This window comes from Neophocaena asiaeorientalis, unplaced genomic scaffold (genome assembly GCF_003031525.2).
Source record: "Neophocaena asiaeorientalis asiaeorientalis breed wild unplaced genomic scaffold, Neophocaena_asiaeorientalis_V1.1 scaffold246, whole genome shotgun sequence".
NCBI lineage: Eukaryota > Metazoa > Chordata > Mammalia > Artiodactyla > Phocoenidae > Neophocaena > Neophocaena asiaeorientalis.
The window spans coordinates 2,189,797-2,206,526 of record NW_020174551.1 but is presented as its reverse complement, the minus strand read 5'-3'; the positions used below and the strand labels follow the sequence as shown (position 1 = coordinate 2,206,526).

The 16,730-nt window shown below is 40.5% G+C and overlaps 1 protein-coding gene across 1 annotated transcript in view; it reads left to right on the top strand.

Annotated features, from left to right (window-relative positions):
* FTCDNL1 (formiminotransferase cyclodeaminase N-terminal like) overlaps window positions 1-15,754 on the top strand; it is a 39,474-nt gene extending 23,720 nt beyond the window's left edge. Inside the window, exons 5-6 of the mRNA XM_024757345.1 lie at window positions 4,297-4,482; window positions 14,820-15,754. Coding sequence (XP_024613113.1) covers window positions 4,297-4,482; window positions 14,820-15,256 — 623 coding nt within the window. The 3' untranslated portion in view covers window positions 15,257-15,754. The remainder of the gene's footprint in view (window positions 1-4,296; window positions 4,483-14,819) is intronic.
* Window positions 15,755-16,730: the final 976 nt, after the last annotated feature.

Genomic DNA, 16,730 nt, shown 5'->3' with positions numbered 1-16,730 from the left:
TTTCCTTATTTATTCTATACAGACAAAATCTCACAAAGAAGCATACACATACACACTCACAAAAAGAGGAAAAGGGGAAAAAATAATAAATCTTGCTCTCAAAGTCCACCTCCTCAATTTGGGGTGATTCGTTGTCTTTTCATGTATTCCACAAATGCAGGGTACATCAAGTTGATTGTGGAGATTTAATCCGCTGCTTCTGAGGCTGCTGGGAGAGATTTCCCTTTCTCTTTGTTCTCACAGCTCCCGGGGCTCAGCTTTGGATTTGGCTCCGCCTCTGCGTGTAGGTCACCTGAGGGCATCTGTTCTTCGCTCAGACAGGACGGGGTTAAAGGAGCAACTGATTCGGGGGCTCTGGCTCACTCAGGCCGAGGGGAGGGAGGGGCACGGAGTGCGGGGCGAGACTCCAGCACAGAGGCCAGCGTGACGTTGCACCAACCTGAAGCGCGCCGTGCGTTCTCCCGGGGAAGTTGTCCCTGGATCCCGGGATCCTGGCGGTGGCGGGCTGCACAGGGTCCCCGGAAGTGGGGTGTGGAGGGTGACCTTTGTTTGTACACGGGCTTCTTGGTGGCGGCAGCAGCAGCCTTAGCATCTCATGCCCAGCTCTGGGGTCCGCGCTGTTAGCCGCGGCTCGCACCCGTCTCTGGAGCTCCTTTAAGCCGTGCTCTTCCGAGCCTCAACTCCCAGCCCCGCCCGCCCCGGCGGGTGAGCAGGCAAGCCTCTCGGGCTGGTGAGTGGCTGGTGAGTGCGGGTTGGCACCGATCCTCTGTGCGGGAATCTCTCCACTTTGCCCTCCGCACCTCTGTTGCTGTTCTGTGCTCTCCTCCATGGCTCCAAAGCTTCCGCCCTCCAACACCCGCAGTCTCCGCCCGCAAAGGGGCTTCCTAGTGTGTGGAAACCTTTCCTCCTTCACAGCTCCCTCCCACTGGTGCAGGTCCCGTCCCTATTCTTTTGTCTCTGTTTATTCTTTTTTCTTTTGCCCTACCCAGGTACGTGGGCAGTTTCTTGCCTTTTGGGAGGTCTGAAGTCTTCTGCCAGCATTCAGTAGGTGTTCTGTAGGAGTTCCACATGTAGATGTATTTCTGATGTATCTCTGGGGAGGAAGGTGATCTCCGCGTCTTACTCTTCCGCCATCTTCCCCCTCTCTCCTCTTTTTGTTTACTTCCTTTATTTTTTCTCCTTTCCTCCCTTTTTATCTCCCTCTTTTTTCCTTTAGTTTTATTAAAGGTTTTTTAAAGCAAGTTCCAAAAATCATATTATTTCACCCCTGCATATTTAAAATATCTGTAAACAATATGGACATTTTCTTATATCGCCACAATGCCATTATCGCACCCAACAAAATGATCGTTTTTTGGTACCATCTAATATCCAGTGTATAACCCAAGCAAACGTCTTTCTATGATGGGCTTGTCTGAATCTGGATCTACACGTGGTTCACATATTGAGGTGATTGTTGTATCTCTGTCTCTTTTGATCTAGCCCAGTTCACTGCCCCCCTTTTTTCCTCCAATTCACTGGTTGCAGAAACTAGGTCAGTTGTCCTATGGAATTTCCACATTCTGGATCATCTGTTTGCTCCCTTGTGGTGTCATTTAATTTGTTTCTTTATCCCTCTCATTTCATACAAACTTTAAGTTAGCCCCTTGATCGGGTTGAAGTTCTTTTTTTTTTTTTTTTGGCAAAACTTCTTCAAAGGTGGGTTGTGAGCTTCATATATGTTCTATCAGGAAGCCACAATGTCTGATTATCTCACATCTGGTGATGCAAAGATGAATTGCCCTTGTTCCTATTTGACTTTTCATGAAGGTTTTATCCATTGATGATCTTTGCCTGAAACAGTTATTTTCTTAGGGTCTCCAAAATGGTGATTTTCTAATCATATCATTTCTTCCACATTTATTAGTTAGATTTTTTTCTATTAAAAAATCTTTACCTCATCAGTTCAGGCTATTTGGCTACCCTGAAATGCAGTTTATACAGGAAAGGCAGGATAAATGCTTATTTTTATTCCTTTTAATTGCCAGATTTCTAGATAAGGAGTTGGTGCTTTAGAGGAAGCTTTTTTTTTTTTTTATTTTCACTTTACAGACAAAGAACTTGAGGCTCAGAGATGTCAAAAAAAATTGCTCAAGATCCCAAACAGGTATTAAGGAGCAGAAATGGTGTTCAAACCGATATCTTCTGGCCTCAAAAGCATATGCTAATTCTACTAAACCAAAATGTACCCCTGCCCTCAACCCCCCAGCTGCTGACAGCTGGGAGTTGCTACTGCAAATATCTCCCCCTGCTTTGCCCTTTAAGAACCAGGCTCCAAGAATCCTCCTTTACAGCATTCTGGGCTTTATAAACTTATGCCATACTCCAGAACTGTAGTTCCAAATGGAGGTGCTGGCCTGGCTAGGCCAAGAACTGAGCAGAGCCAGGAAATAGGTCACACTATTTCTATTTAGAAGGAGGGGCTTTAGCATCACAGTTTGTGTCTTAGGCTCCTGTGACAACCAAAGTGTGAGTCACTCTAAGTTATGGCTGGAGCAGATAACGGTGATCCAAACAATTTGGAGAGTTGTCAGATGTTAAGATGTCTTAACTAAGTCTCCTAAACCATTTTCCCTTTCTTCTGCCACCCCTGCTCTCTGCCATTCCAGATTTGAGGGGAGTACTTAGGTAACTGCCTGAACATTATTTTACAATTCCTAAACCTCTGTTAACTGTGTCACTGGCATCTGCCCGCTCCCCCGCCCTGAAGCCCATGGTCCTTTAGTATCTTAAAGTAGTGTTAAAGAAGTAGAGTTCACTTAGTAAATTTGGGAGATGTTCTTGGCTTTGTGGTGTCTACATATCACGGGCTTCTAGTGCTAGAGTCTCTACCTGACTCAGAGAAAGAATGTTTCTCTGGGACTTCCCTAGTCGTCCAGTACGTAAGACTGCACTCCCAATGCAGGGGGCCTGGTTCGATCCCTGGTCAGGGAACTAGATCCCGCATGCGTGCCGCAACTAAGAAAGATCCCACATGCCTCAACGAAGATCCCGTGGGCTGCAACTAAGACCTGGTGCAGCCAAACTAAATAAATAATAAATACATAAATATTTTTAAAAAAGAACATTTCCCTAGACTTGATACAACCCAGAGGTACAAAATTTTTTTAATGCCCTCCACATTTCACCCCTCCCATCAGCATAGCAGTCTACATTAGAAACAAACAAATAACCAACCTTCAGAATTGTAGTTGGAGAGGTTTCCTGTGCTTATGGGGCTAAAGGCCCCATCTCAGCCTCTGATGTTCCATGATGGGCCTCCAAATAGGGGAGGCCCACAGTCCTGCTGTCCCAGGCCAGTACCCAAATTCCCAAATACCTGCATCTATACATCAGAAAAAAATTTATGCTATCTCTATCCTTGCTTACAGGGGACTGTGATTAGTGCCATGAAAACATGCTGTCAGCTGCAACCAGCAGTCCCCTAAAGCAGTTCTCTAGAAAAAGCAGGAAGGTAATTCTGTAATCTGCCTTGAAAAGATAAGGTCAGAGACAGAATCTAGATATAAAAATGGCAGAAGAGAATGAAAAAACGTCATTCAGAGAGCAGCCTCCATAAAATTATATTTAAATACTAGGCTTCCTTACAGAATGTCTGACCCAATACTATCCAGTAGAACTTTCTGTGATGATGGAAATGTTCTGTATCTGCAGTGTCCAATAGGAAGACCACTGGCCACATGTGGTTATTGAGCACTTGAAATGTGGCTCATGCAACTGAAAAAACTAACTTTTATTGCATTTCATTTAATTAAGTAAAATTAAAATTTAATGGAATGTGTAGCTAAGGGTTACCATATTGGACAATGCAGATCTGGCCCCTGTATTCTTAACTTTTTCTTTCTCCTAACAGTATACATAATTTGGGGCTGTTATAAAATAGTTAAAAAATTGAAGGTACCAATTTTATTAATCTTAGTGATGAATTTTCCTTATGGAATTAGATTCATAATGGCTTAGAAATTCTAGCCTCCTTGTACATAGACAAACTTTTTATTATGAGACTAACTTCAAGGGAAAATTAATTATGCTCAAACTTTGATTTTTAAAATTTGTGTGAATTATATGCTTTAGTGGTGATGGTTATAACAGTGATGGGAACGCACTTAATGCTACTGAACTGTACACTTAGAAATGGTTAAAATGGTAAATTTTGTGTTAAATCTGTTTTACCACAATAAGAAAATTATGTGCTTTATTTTCTTTCATTAGGCCTGATTTTAATTTAATTTTGTTAAAATTTCCCACTGTCCATAGACCTTGCTGAGAATCTGGTCCAGCGTATTCCTGGCTGCAGTGTGTTTCTCTTTGGTGAGGCCGACCTGCCTGAGAAGCGCACTCTTGTCCAGAGAAGGAAACAACTGGGCTGGTTCACAAGGAGGGATTTCAGTGCTCTTAAACCTGACCTGGGAGTTGCACCTGCCCGAAGATGTGGTTTAACAGGTTCACAGTATGGTTTTGTTCTGCTTTTGTTGTTGTTTTTTAATTTATTTATTTAATTTATTTATTTTTGGCTGCATTGGGTCTTTGTTGCTACACACAGGCTTTCTCTAGTTGCAGCGAGCAGGGGCTACTCTTTGTTGTGGTGCGCGGGCTTCTCATTGCGGTGGCTTCTTTTGTTGTGGAGCACGGGCTCTAGACGCGCGGGCTTCAGTAGTTGTGGCTTGTGGGCTCAGTAGTTGTGGCTTGTGGGCTCTAGAGCGCAGGCTCAGTAGCTGTGGCGCACGGGCTTAGTTGCTGCACAGCATGTGAGATCTTCCCGGACCAGGGCTTGAACCCATGTCCCCTACATTGGAAGGCAGATTCTTAACCACTGCGCCACCAGGGAAGCCCCTCTGCTTTTGTTTTTAAACTTGAGTATCCCGAGGTCACCTTCATTTGGTCCCTCCCACATAATACAGGAGGGCTTTAGCTGGAGCTCCTTCTTGACTTGGTTGAAGGTCTCCTCATGCCTCTTTCTTACCCATGCCTTCATGAGCTGACCAGAGAGGCTGGAAGCCCTCATCATATATTCCATGAGAGCCCCCAAGAGTGATGTTCAAGATAAATAACGAGCCCTGCAGCGTGGCCACTGATGGTGAGAATGGTTGACACCAGGACAGGTCCTGGAGGCCCGCTGCTGTGCTGGGCATGAGTGTGTATCCTGGGGACACTTGGTGGCTCAGGACTTGGGTAGAGCTTACTTTTAGCTGGTAGGAAAGTCTTTCAGCACTTAAACATCCAGTGTGTCCAAGTTGATGCTTACAGCTGGAAGTCAGTTCTAGAGGCACCCTGGAGACAAGCTTTTCTACACAGCAGGCTCTAGGCCAGAGAGAACAAACATGGGGAATGGTATTCTTCCTTCCCCTGGATCTCACCAACTCTTACCTCTCTGCTACTCCAGTCGCACTCCTTGCTTAGAGCTTACCTTCGGAAAAGGCAGTAGCACCCCATCCAAAATGCCATCCCCATTCACTGCACTTCACCATCCTAGTGCCATTTATTTGAGTCTTAATTCTTTCACCCTCAAGTATCTTCTGTAGGGATCACAAATTAAACCATGCTAGGTAACATTTTCATAGTCAGTTAATATTTTAGCCGTTACTAAGATACTAGGTCCCCAAGGAGCAAGAGGTGGGCAACCATATGAAACACATTTCCCCATGGTGCAGTTACCCATAGGCTTTTGGTTACTAATCCCTGGTGCAGAATTCTGCTCTCAAACCAATATCTGTAATCAAGCAGAGCAGTACAGTGAAAACAGTGCAGGCTTTGAGGCTATGCTCGAATCCTCGCCTTGCTGTTCATTGGCCGTGTGACTTCAGAGTGTTCCTTAACTCATTAAGCCTCAGTTCCCACATCTATAAAATCGACATAATAATTATATCTCCCTCATGAGACTGTGAAGTTGAAATAATGTCTATTAAGTGCCGAACACAGTACTAAGGGGCCATTTTTTCCTTCCATTTAGAGAAAAGATTTATAAAAAAGTGTGTGTTAGTCTTTACTTATGGAAAAAGGAAGAAGCTGATTGCTCACTGCCAATTTGAACCTCACATATTTTCCCACGATTTGTCTCACAAATGTAGAAGTGTAAGTTTGTGACTAAATTTTCAGACAGCTATTTCCTGGCTTCTAATTTGGGCCTCACTGAAGACTGAAAGGATTATTTCACAAACCTTGTCAGCACAGTGCCCAGTGACTAGGATTACAGTCAGTGGACAGGAATTAGAAGCAGGGATCCTAGTACTAGAGAACAGAACTGGCTTTAGTATTGGATTAGGCAGTCCCTGGAAAAACTTCATTCTCATTTCTGCATTGCTATGAGACTGAATGGGTCGGTATTTAGGGAGAACTTTAGAGAACTCTAAAAAGCATATCTGAGTTAAAGACTAAATGTTCATGTTATCACTAATCATATTCAATCTTCTAAGAACAAACTTGGTTTGTAATTGTCTAAACCAAAGTGAACACTGCTCCCCCATCTCACCTAATGGTTGTCTGGTGTTGGGATAATCTCACCCATTTTACATGGTTTGATTGGAATGGACAAGCCATTGGGATTTCTAATTTCTTCTCTATTTTTACTCCATGTGGAGATCTGTGATTTACATGGAGAATTTCATCAACATCTGAAAATCCTAAGTTTACTTTAAAATGCCAAGATTGGCACAAAAATGTTTAAAGATAGTATTTTAAAGGTAAAATTTGATACTGATAAAGATTTAGTTAGAGGCACTCATGCTACTAATGGTAGCATCAATTGGTATAAACTTTTTGGAAGTGAGTTGGTGATGTGTATTAAGAGCTCCAAGAATATATGTAACTGCTTTGCAGAAATTCTAGTTCTAGTGATAGATTTATCTTAAGGAAATAGATTTATTCCTGAGGAAATAATAAAAGATACATGTACTTATGCACAAGTGTGTTTATCAAAGAACTATTTATATTAGTAAATACGGGAAACAATGTAAATGTTCAGTATTTGAGAGTGATTATTAAATAAGCTATACCTAGGTGAAAGACTATTATGCAAGCAATTAAGTGTGAAGGTTTGGAAGAATTTTTAGAGGCTTGAAAAATACAATACAATGTAGAGAGAATTTGCAGTTTATTAATTAATGCAACAAATATTTATCAAGTACCTAGTATGTGCTAGGCACTATCGTCAGTGGAGAAAATAGAATTTATTTGCCCTCAAAGAATTTACATTCCAGGGACTTTCCTGGTGGCGCAGTGGTTAAGAATCTGCCTGCCAATGCAGGGGACACAGGTTCAAGCCCTGGTCCAGGAAGATCTCACATGCCGCGGAGCAGCTAAGCCCGTGTGCCACAACTATTGAGCCTGCACTCTAGAGCCCGTGAGCCACAACTACTGAGCCCACGTACCACAACTACTGAAGCCCGTGCACCTAGAACCCGTGCTCCGCAACAAGAGGAGCCACCGCAGTGAGAAGCCCGCGCACCGCAACGAAGAGTAGCCCCCGCTCGCCGTAACTAGAGAGAACCTGCGAGCAGCAACGAAGACTCAACGCAGCCAAAAAAAAAAGTTTACATTCCAGTGGGGAAGGGGTGAAGAGAGTGACAGTAAATAACAAGCTTAATAAATAAAGAATTATATAGTATGTTAGAAAATAAGTGCTACAGTCAAAAAAACAAATAAAACTGTAGTTCACTCCCATCCCAGACACATGATTCCCATTGTCCTGTTCAGTTTTTTTTTTTTTTTTGCGGTATGCGGGCCTCTCACTGCTGTGGCCTCTCCTGTTGCGGAGCACAGGCTCCGGACGCACAGGCTCAGCGGCCATGGCTCACGGGCCCAGCCGCTACGCAGCACGTGGGATCTTCCCAGACCGGGGCACGAGCCCGTGTCTCCTGAATCGGCAGGCGGACTTTCAACCACTGCGCCACCAGGGAGGTCCTGAACTACAGTTTTTAAATGGGATAAACCAAAGTAGGCCTCATAGTGAAGGCAGTGTTGGAGCAAAGACTGGGAGAGAGGCAGTTAGCCACGTGGAGATGTGGACAGTAGTCTCAGGCAGAGAGAAAGCCAGTGTCAAGGCCAAAGGATATAAAGTAATATAAACAGTATGATCTCAATATTGTAAAATATATGTATGCATCTATTTATTTTATTTATGTTATATATTTGTAAGAAAAGTGTTTTTAAATTCTTAAAGCTTTCAACTTATTTTCATTATTTCTCTAAATTGATTTGATCTTGTGATTACTTTCCATCATCTTTCATAAAGGGTAATTATTGAGGTTTATCAATGATCAGTTTTATAAAAGCTGGGTGTCATTGCATTTATTCAGATTGATGATGAAAGATTTAAGATAAGAAGGGAAAAGTAGCACAGCTTTCCCCTCCGTGTGTCTTTTTTGCTAATATCTCCTAAGTGGCAGAATCCTCAGTTTGTGCAAAAAACATGAAAATTATAAGTTGCCAAGGCTAGGTAGACTGTTATTCATCGAGAGACACCTCATTTAATAGGCTCAAAGCAGATTCTAATAGAAAAGTAAAATGTTTCAGAGAGGGACAGTGAATAAAGGATATGGATAAACAGTTTCTAATATTTCATGAACAAGATTATAATTCGAGTTTAAGACACATAATCAACCGAAATCTTAGGTTACCTTACTTGCACGAATTATCTCTTAAGAAACACTTACGTAAGAAGGAGTAAAATGTTTTCATTTTTAAAAGTAATATCTACTGAAGGAGAATTTCTAGCACCTCTGTCATTAGGGTAGAAATGTTATTCATCTAATTTTTCAGTGAATTTAGTTCCTAACTATGGCGATTTCCCTCATTTTTAAATTTAATGGCTTTATATATTTTTCTAACATTTTTTATTTACATCAATGTTTCTCAACATAGTTTTCCACTCCTCCCATCAAAACAGAAAAGCTTCAACACATTGCTGTATTTATTTCTTTTCCTAAAAAATTAAATAGAAATGATTGGTGCTATCAACTGAACACTTACAGTTAACTTTCCAGTGACAAAGTAATCTACACAGTACCCAAGAGGAAGCAGAATCTATAAGGGAACAGGTTTCTGTTTTGAAGTTCCCTGAGAATATTATAAACAGAAGAGAAAAAAGTGAGCTCAGAAATGATTAACACCCATAGTCAGTGCCAAACACACAAAATCTTTTAAACCAAATTCCTTTTAAAAGTTTGTAGTTGGCTAGCTCATGAGGAACATAAATAAGGACAAAGCAGTAATAGTTGATACTTTCAGATCTATAAATAAATACTTTATACATATATATTTTAAAACCCTAAACATTTATAGGATAATTTAAACACCACTGGCTGATATATGACTGGCCTGCATATATGCATCATTGTTTAAAAATAGAGGGACAATTCTTTGAACTATAGTTTCATATGATGCCTTAGGAATCATAGATGGAGGTAATTGGCACATCTTGGAATCAAGGACTTCTGTTTAGTTATTTCAGTGGGTTAGTGAGAGCTGTCCCTGCTTACTTCTGTCTCAGTAAATGAGAAGTTGCAGCATCAGGCACTTTTCTTGACATTGAATAATGCCGTTTACTTCACACCCAAAACTTTACCTAGTGTTTGAAAAATAATTTCTAGTTTTAGAATGAGTCCTGTTTTGAGGAACCTATTTTCATAATTTTCTGCATTTGCTTGTAAATCTAGTTGGAGTGATGGAAGATGAAAGGCTCAATGTATAATTAAGTGTGTAACCTGTAGTAGAAGCATGAAGGACTTTGCTTTTGTCTCTGCATGAGCTGGTGAAAGGCACTGTTCTATAGAAAACCTGGGAGCAGACAGGTCACCTGAGGTTCCTTTCAACTGGACTGGCTTCATTCCATTATGATATTAACATGTATCTACCTCTGTGATTTCCTCTCTGAAGTACTGTTACTCTGAAAGATTCAGAGTTGAGAAATTGAGGCTCACAATTCCTTGCAGAGTGGGAAAACGTCATAGCCATTTTGCTGAAAGACAGCTGAGCAGAGGCAGTGTCCCTGAAGAGGTAGAACTTGAATTCAGACTCACGGGGAGCCACTGCCGGCCCTATGCCACACAGTGTCACTCAGCTTTCTTTTCTGTGGATTTGGCCACATGCATAAGAGTCCTGCATTCTTCCCACCATGGGAGTATTGGACTTAGCAATTATGTTTGAGTTTTATGGCTTTAGTCATCAAAGGTCCTGTTTCAGCTGTGGTTTCTCTTTAGTACATGTTCTAAAAAATTTAAAATACCAATACGTAATGATGACTAATTGCTTTTGGTGTAATAACAGCTGTTTATATTTTTGAACCTGAGTTCCAAGTCTGTTTTCTTGCTCTGTTTGTTAGTCTGAAGCAAGGACCACATTTAGGCTAGGTTTTATGTTATTTTAACTTTCATGTTTTTACACCCAGTAACCTGCATGGTTCCTGGAACTCAGCAGGTTTTCAGTAAAAACATATTTAATGAGGGAGTCGCACATTAGTTCATGAGAATCTCTTTATTTATTCAAACTGTAATGTAATCCACAAATTTGCAGTTCTCTCTTCAGATATAAAAATGCCAAATATCCCAAAGCACCACCTCGGCTCTCTCCTCATGCATCTTTTAAAACTAAGCCGCCAAAGAGGAACCTAATATGTTAAATAGAACTTCTAAATACATCCCTTAGCAACTTCTGACTCCCTAAAATGAAATCCTTTCTGTGGAGGAAAATATATAGAATCTTTTCACCATTTAATTGATTGAAGATGATGGCACCTGGAACTATTTTTGAGAATAATTTTGATCTAAAGGGGGAAAAAAAATACATGTGTTTCTTTTGAGTGCTGCTTTTTCATTTTTCTAATGGCCTCTTCACTATTGTTTTGTCTGAATGCAGTTTTTTATTTGTGTTATTCCAGACATGGTCCTACCGCAAGCATCTTTAAACCAGACATTAATAGCATAGTTCACAGTCATTACTGCCAGTGCTCAAACACAAATATTGCATTTGTGTTTGCAAAAGCTACACATCAGATGTTAATTAAGTGCATTTGTTTTTTTTATGCTTAAACAATCTGGCATAAAGAGTTTACATCTATATCAGTTCACCATAAGGTCTCTACAATATCTGAATCACCAGCCGTACAGTATATGATAAATACAGTGTTTCCACACAAGAAAATAACAGAATTGTCAGGAAAACATCAGGCCTGTTATATTTCCCTGTGAAATAATAGCAACTGAATCTCAGTTTCTTTTTCTTTTTGATAAAAAAAGTATATAACTAGGAGTAAACACCAATATTTAGAATGATAAATTTTTCATTAAAGAACACATGGAAAGTGAAGTCATACCAAAGATTTTTTTCCTTGTTTTTAGCTTGCTTCAGGGCGTTGTGACAGTTGCGTTGGAATAAAATTGGAATTTCAGCTTTGCAGTGAGGAGATTCATGCTGCCGCCAGAGCAGCCGAGTGCCAATCTGCGGGAGGCAGGAGCGGGGCGAGACCGCAAACTGAGAAACAAACTTTCACATCAGGTTTCTAATTTTAGAGCAAAAAATGGAATTACTTTAATTATATGACATTTAACTAGAAATACGATTTTCTGGGATTAATTACCTCCCTTATTTAAAGAATCTTTACTAAGTTTAAACTAGCATAAAACAAATCAAATTCAGCATTTCATATAAGGTCAGTGGGACTGCTGGATTTAAATGCAGAATTTGATTCATTAGAATTGGATCACCATATTGGTGTCGGACGTGGGAAGGATTAAATGGAGGAATTCGAAATCCGTGCATTTGGGCAGAAAGCAGTTTCTCTTCTTCTTTTTTTTTGCAGTACTTGGGCCTCTCACTGTTGTGGCCTCTCCTGTTGCAGATCACAGGCTCCGGACGCGCAGGCTCAGCGGCCATGGCTCACGGGCCCAGCCGCTCCACGGCATGTGGGATCTTCTGGGACTGGGGCACGAACCCGTGTCCCCTGCATCGGCAGGTGGACTCTCAACCACTGCGCCACCAGGGAAGCCCTCTTCTTCTTTTCTTTTCTTTTTCCCTTTCTTTCTCCCTTTCTTCCTTGCTTTCTTCCTTTCTTTCCTTCTAAGAAATGGGTCATGACCTCACAACCCCTCAGGAAGGGTACTACTACCTAATTAGGTCAGAAACTTCTCAGCTTCATTGACTGTCTCTGTTTATTCACTGCTTGAATAAGATATAATGATAAAACAAAATTAATTATTGTATAATTAAAGTTTAATAGAAGTATTTAAGGGACTTCCCTGGAGGCGCAGTGGTTAAGAATCCGCCTACCAATGCAGGGGACACGGGTTTGATCCCTGGTCCGGGAAGATCCCACATGCCATGGAACAACTAAGACCGTGCGCCGCAACTACTGAGCCTATGCTCTACAGCCCGCGAGCCACAACTATTGAGCCCGCGTGCCACAACTACTGAAGCCCACGCACCGCAACGAAGAGTAGCCCCTGCTCAACACAACTAGAGACAGCCCATGCGCAGCAACAAAGACCCAATGCAACCAAAAATAAATAAATAAATTTTAAAAAGAATTTAAAATACACATAACAAGAGCATACACAAAAGAAATGATTATTCTGTGTTGTTTGTGATTACTCTTATTTTATTTAGAAGAGAATATAAAAGTTACTTCTAATGTTCAATTTTATTTTTCTAAGAAATAATTAGCTTTTGAAGGAATTTTTTAAGTAGAGATTTATTTTAATTAAGTAAATCAGTGTTGGGACAAGTGAATTCTTTATGGCACTCTTGTGCTCTGGACTTAACATCTAAGCTTATTCTACATCTAATAACTTATCTTAGGTAATGAGTTCATTTATTAGCAAGAATGATCAATTTTAGAAATTCTGTGACAAAAGGTACAGTTATTGGGCACATGGTGGTAACAGGTGCCTTGGAATCTGCTGGATGGGGGATTCAGAAAAAGTCCCATGTCTTTAGGGATGGAATGGTCCATGCCACCATACTGTGGGGAGGAAGAGCCCTGGGTCCATGTGAACGAACTTGCCTTGGAAGTGACTAGCTCCCCCAAGCTGATAACTTACATATGAATATCTGAATGTTGACTGGGCATATCAAGTTCTGGTATAGCAAAGCACAATAGGCCCAATAAGTATTTTGAATAGTATCAATACTTAGTATAACCCAATATATGTATACATACTTTTCAGCAAAATCTGAGTGTGATCTAGCTATTTGTTTGAATAATGATAAAGATGAGGCCACTTCTTGAGTCAGAATAGGGTATGTATATCAGATATGAGAAAAATGGGACTGTTTGTAACATTACCTGTTGAGGGGTAGAGGGGAGAGAAACCATGCTTGGATGCTTTCCATTAATGAATGACATTAGCATTGACAAGAAAAATTTCCAATTGTACTCTGTGAAATGTTAAAACTGATACAATTCTCAAAGATATTTAGAGTAAGTGATTGGTGTATGAGGTTGAGAGAGATATGTATTGACTGTTAGGAAATTTAATTTTTATGAAATAAGCATTATGGAGAAATACTGTAATCTGATTCATTCCTGCAGAATTCCCAGTAGGAAGAGGCCCAGCCTCGGGAGTTGAAATGTTTCATTATGTACATGTGTGGGAAAAAGATGAAATGTGGTTTCCGTGTGCTGATTTTCTGTAAAGCGTCTATTAGTATGAGAGTACCCAGGCTAGGCAGCAAAGCCCCCAAACCACGACTGTCTAGGGGAAAGTGAATTCAGCAGGATCTCTCACTGGATACTGACACCATGAGCAATAAGTTTGAAAGTAGCAAGAAAAAGCATTGACAGTAAAATAAGGTTGGAATAGTAACTAAAGAATTGTCTTATGCTGAAGGTGAGGTCAGCCTTTTATCCCTCATCAGTCCCTAGTCACTTTGCGTTTAGAAATGTAAAGTTCCCCCAAAATGAAGAAACTGCAAACCTAAGCTTTTTATACCAATGCTAATTTAACCAAGTTGTCCATCTTATAATGTAAACTATAATTAGAGCAGGGCTGTTTATGTAACATGAGCTGCATCTTCCCCAAGGCAGGGAAAAGCAGGACAGTTGCCCCTGGGCTCTAGAGTAACCAGGCTCTGGAGTAGCAATGGCAGTCCCAGTCCCTTGGGAAGCTGGGGATAGAAGAAAGAGATGCCTCCAACTGGTTATACCAAGAAGGTATACATAGTGCCCCAAACCCTGCCCTGCCAAACCCACATGGTCATGAGACACAAGAGTCCCTTTGTCCTTCCCAATTCCAAGACTGTTTGTCACTTTTTAGTGACCTCCTTTCCTAGCCAAGACTGTTGCTGAGGTTCATTTGAATCCGATCTTAACCTAGCTCAGTGATGATGGGTCTGTGTTTGGGGTGGAAGGGATGGGTACAGAGTGTGATTTATTCCTGTCTCCCAGACCCGTAGTCCTGGCACTGAATTCCAGCCCCTGTGGAGATGGCCTTCGAAATGAATGGAAGGCCAAGACATTTTGCTGCTGTTGATATTTAATTTTCAAATGTGCCTTTTGAAATATCTGTTGATACTTTAGAAAGTCTAGGCTTTTCTTAACCATTCTAGAAAAAACATCCAGATACATTTAGAGTAGATAAAAGTATCTGCTTATAGCTCAGCTAACTCTGTTATTAAAAATATGTATGACCTTTAGACAATTCTGGAGTTGATAATGAGGAATATTTGTGTATTATTTTAAAAGTAAAACCAAGTAAAGGAAACTCCTTGGATTAAAATTGGGTAAAGAATAGAATCTTCAAAATGAGGCTTTCACTTTGCTTGATTAACATGCTTTTCTAATGATTTAGGCATCGGCGCTAGCCCATATGTGATGAACTGCAATGTTACCATAGATTCTCAAGACTTGGCTCTGGGAAAAGAGATCGCTAGTGCCATTCGGGGCTCAAATGTGAATGGATTGAAGGGTGTCCAAACGATGGCTTTTCCTCACGAAGGGAAAATTGAGATAGCTTGCAATGTAGAGAGTTTTGAAGATCAAGAAGTTACAGAAACCTCAGAAGGCTCTCAATACATGGCTTACAGTGTCCTTGGGGACCATTTTTATTATGTATCTCCTCATTACATAGAAGCTCAAGTTAAAAAATTGGCAAGTGATCAGGGAATTGGCATTAAAGGAAGAGCATTAATTGGATTTACACCCCAAGAGTGCAAGAACTGTGCTGAATATGCTATTAAGGAAGGTATTGGGGAGTTCTGGAAGATACGCAGAGGCATTTTCATGTGATCCAATCTAAGGCTTCATTGAGATTGTAAGGAAAAAATATCAGCCATTACAAAGTTTTCTTTTGGCCAGTGAAGACGAGTGGAAGATCCAAGAGCTTGGTTCCAGCTGTGAATTGGAAAACTGGAAGCATTCTCTCTGTCCATTGACAACAACAGGTGTTGATAGATTGTCCATCATCGCCTTATGATATTTCTAGTCGTCATTAAAACTTCGTGAAATCCTCCTCTGTATCAAGTTCATGCACTTGCATGTACTAGAAGCCCTCCTGAATCAGCTGGATAAAATGGCCATCGTTGCCTAATTGTCTTTAATTATCATGAACAAAACTAAAAGCGGACTCAATTTATTTGGTTTTCCTGACCTCTTTATTCCAGAGTCCTGTATTCAACTCTCATTTTTTAAGTAATCATTTTTTTAATGTGCACTTTTAAAACTCAAGTACTAAGTAACTAAAAAATGGAGAGAATTATAAAATAAAGTTACTCTTTCGAAGCATGATTGTTCTTTCCTGCCTTGTTTGGGATGACCCACTGTTCATTCTGGAGCCAGATTTGTCTAATTTTTTTATGTTTATGTGGAGAAGTGGAGTGATGGTGTTGGGCATGACTTCAAGGGATTGTATTTATCCTTTTTGGAATTTAAATGGGAAGTCTGAAGGTTTAGGGAATTTATTGCTCTTGAGCAAAGAGAAGGGTTTTGGTGGGAAAATGTTATTTGAAAGAAATCAGAATAGGTTGCCTCTCTGTGAACTGAAAGAAGCCACCACTTGCTGATTCTGGCAATTTTATGTAAATCCTTAGTGCTTATCATTCTTTGGTACAAGATGCTTTCTGTTCGTAAAGCACAAAGAAATGAATTTTTCCATAGGCTTTGTTTAACAAGAAAGATTATGGTCTTGTCTAATAAGAGCACATAATGTGAGTTTATTTTAAGTAATTAAAAATAAAAAAGAGGTTGAACTCAGTCTTTTTATAGGAGCCAGTAATCTATCCTAGTATATTTTTTTGACTTACATTTGACTCTTGACTGTGATTGCTTTAATTGTGTTACAGAATTGTGCTTTTTTGGGGTTGTTTTCCTTTTGCTGTTTAATATAAATACAACAAAGATGGAGAAATGATGAACCAGGTGTGGTTTTCAGGCGTAAGGAAGTTTAGTTGCTGTGATGAAGAGAGCAAATGCTCTCCAGTTAGACCCAGTGAGTCTGGGAGAGCTGAGAAGTAGTCATGCCTCTGTTTTCTCTTGCTTTGGCAGAGGCCATGTGGCCTAGTAGGATAAGCGATGGACAGTGGATTCTGGCTTGGGTTCTGGTCCTTGCTCTTACCTTCCCCGTAGGCATAGTTTCATTGCCTATAAAACAGGGAAAAGAGTTCCCACTCAGATTGTGTTCTAGGGGATAAATGGAAGTACTTTGTAAGCTGTAGTGTAAAAATGAAATATATTAACACTTTTTCCAGATCTCTTCTAGAGCTTT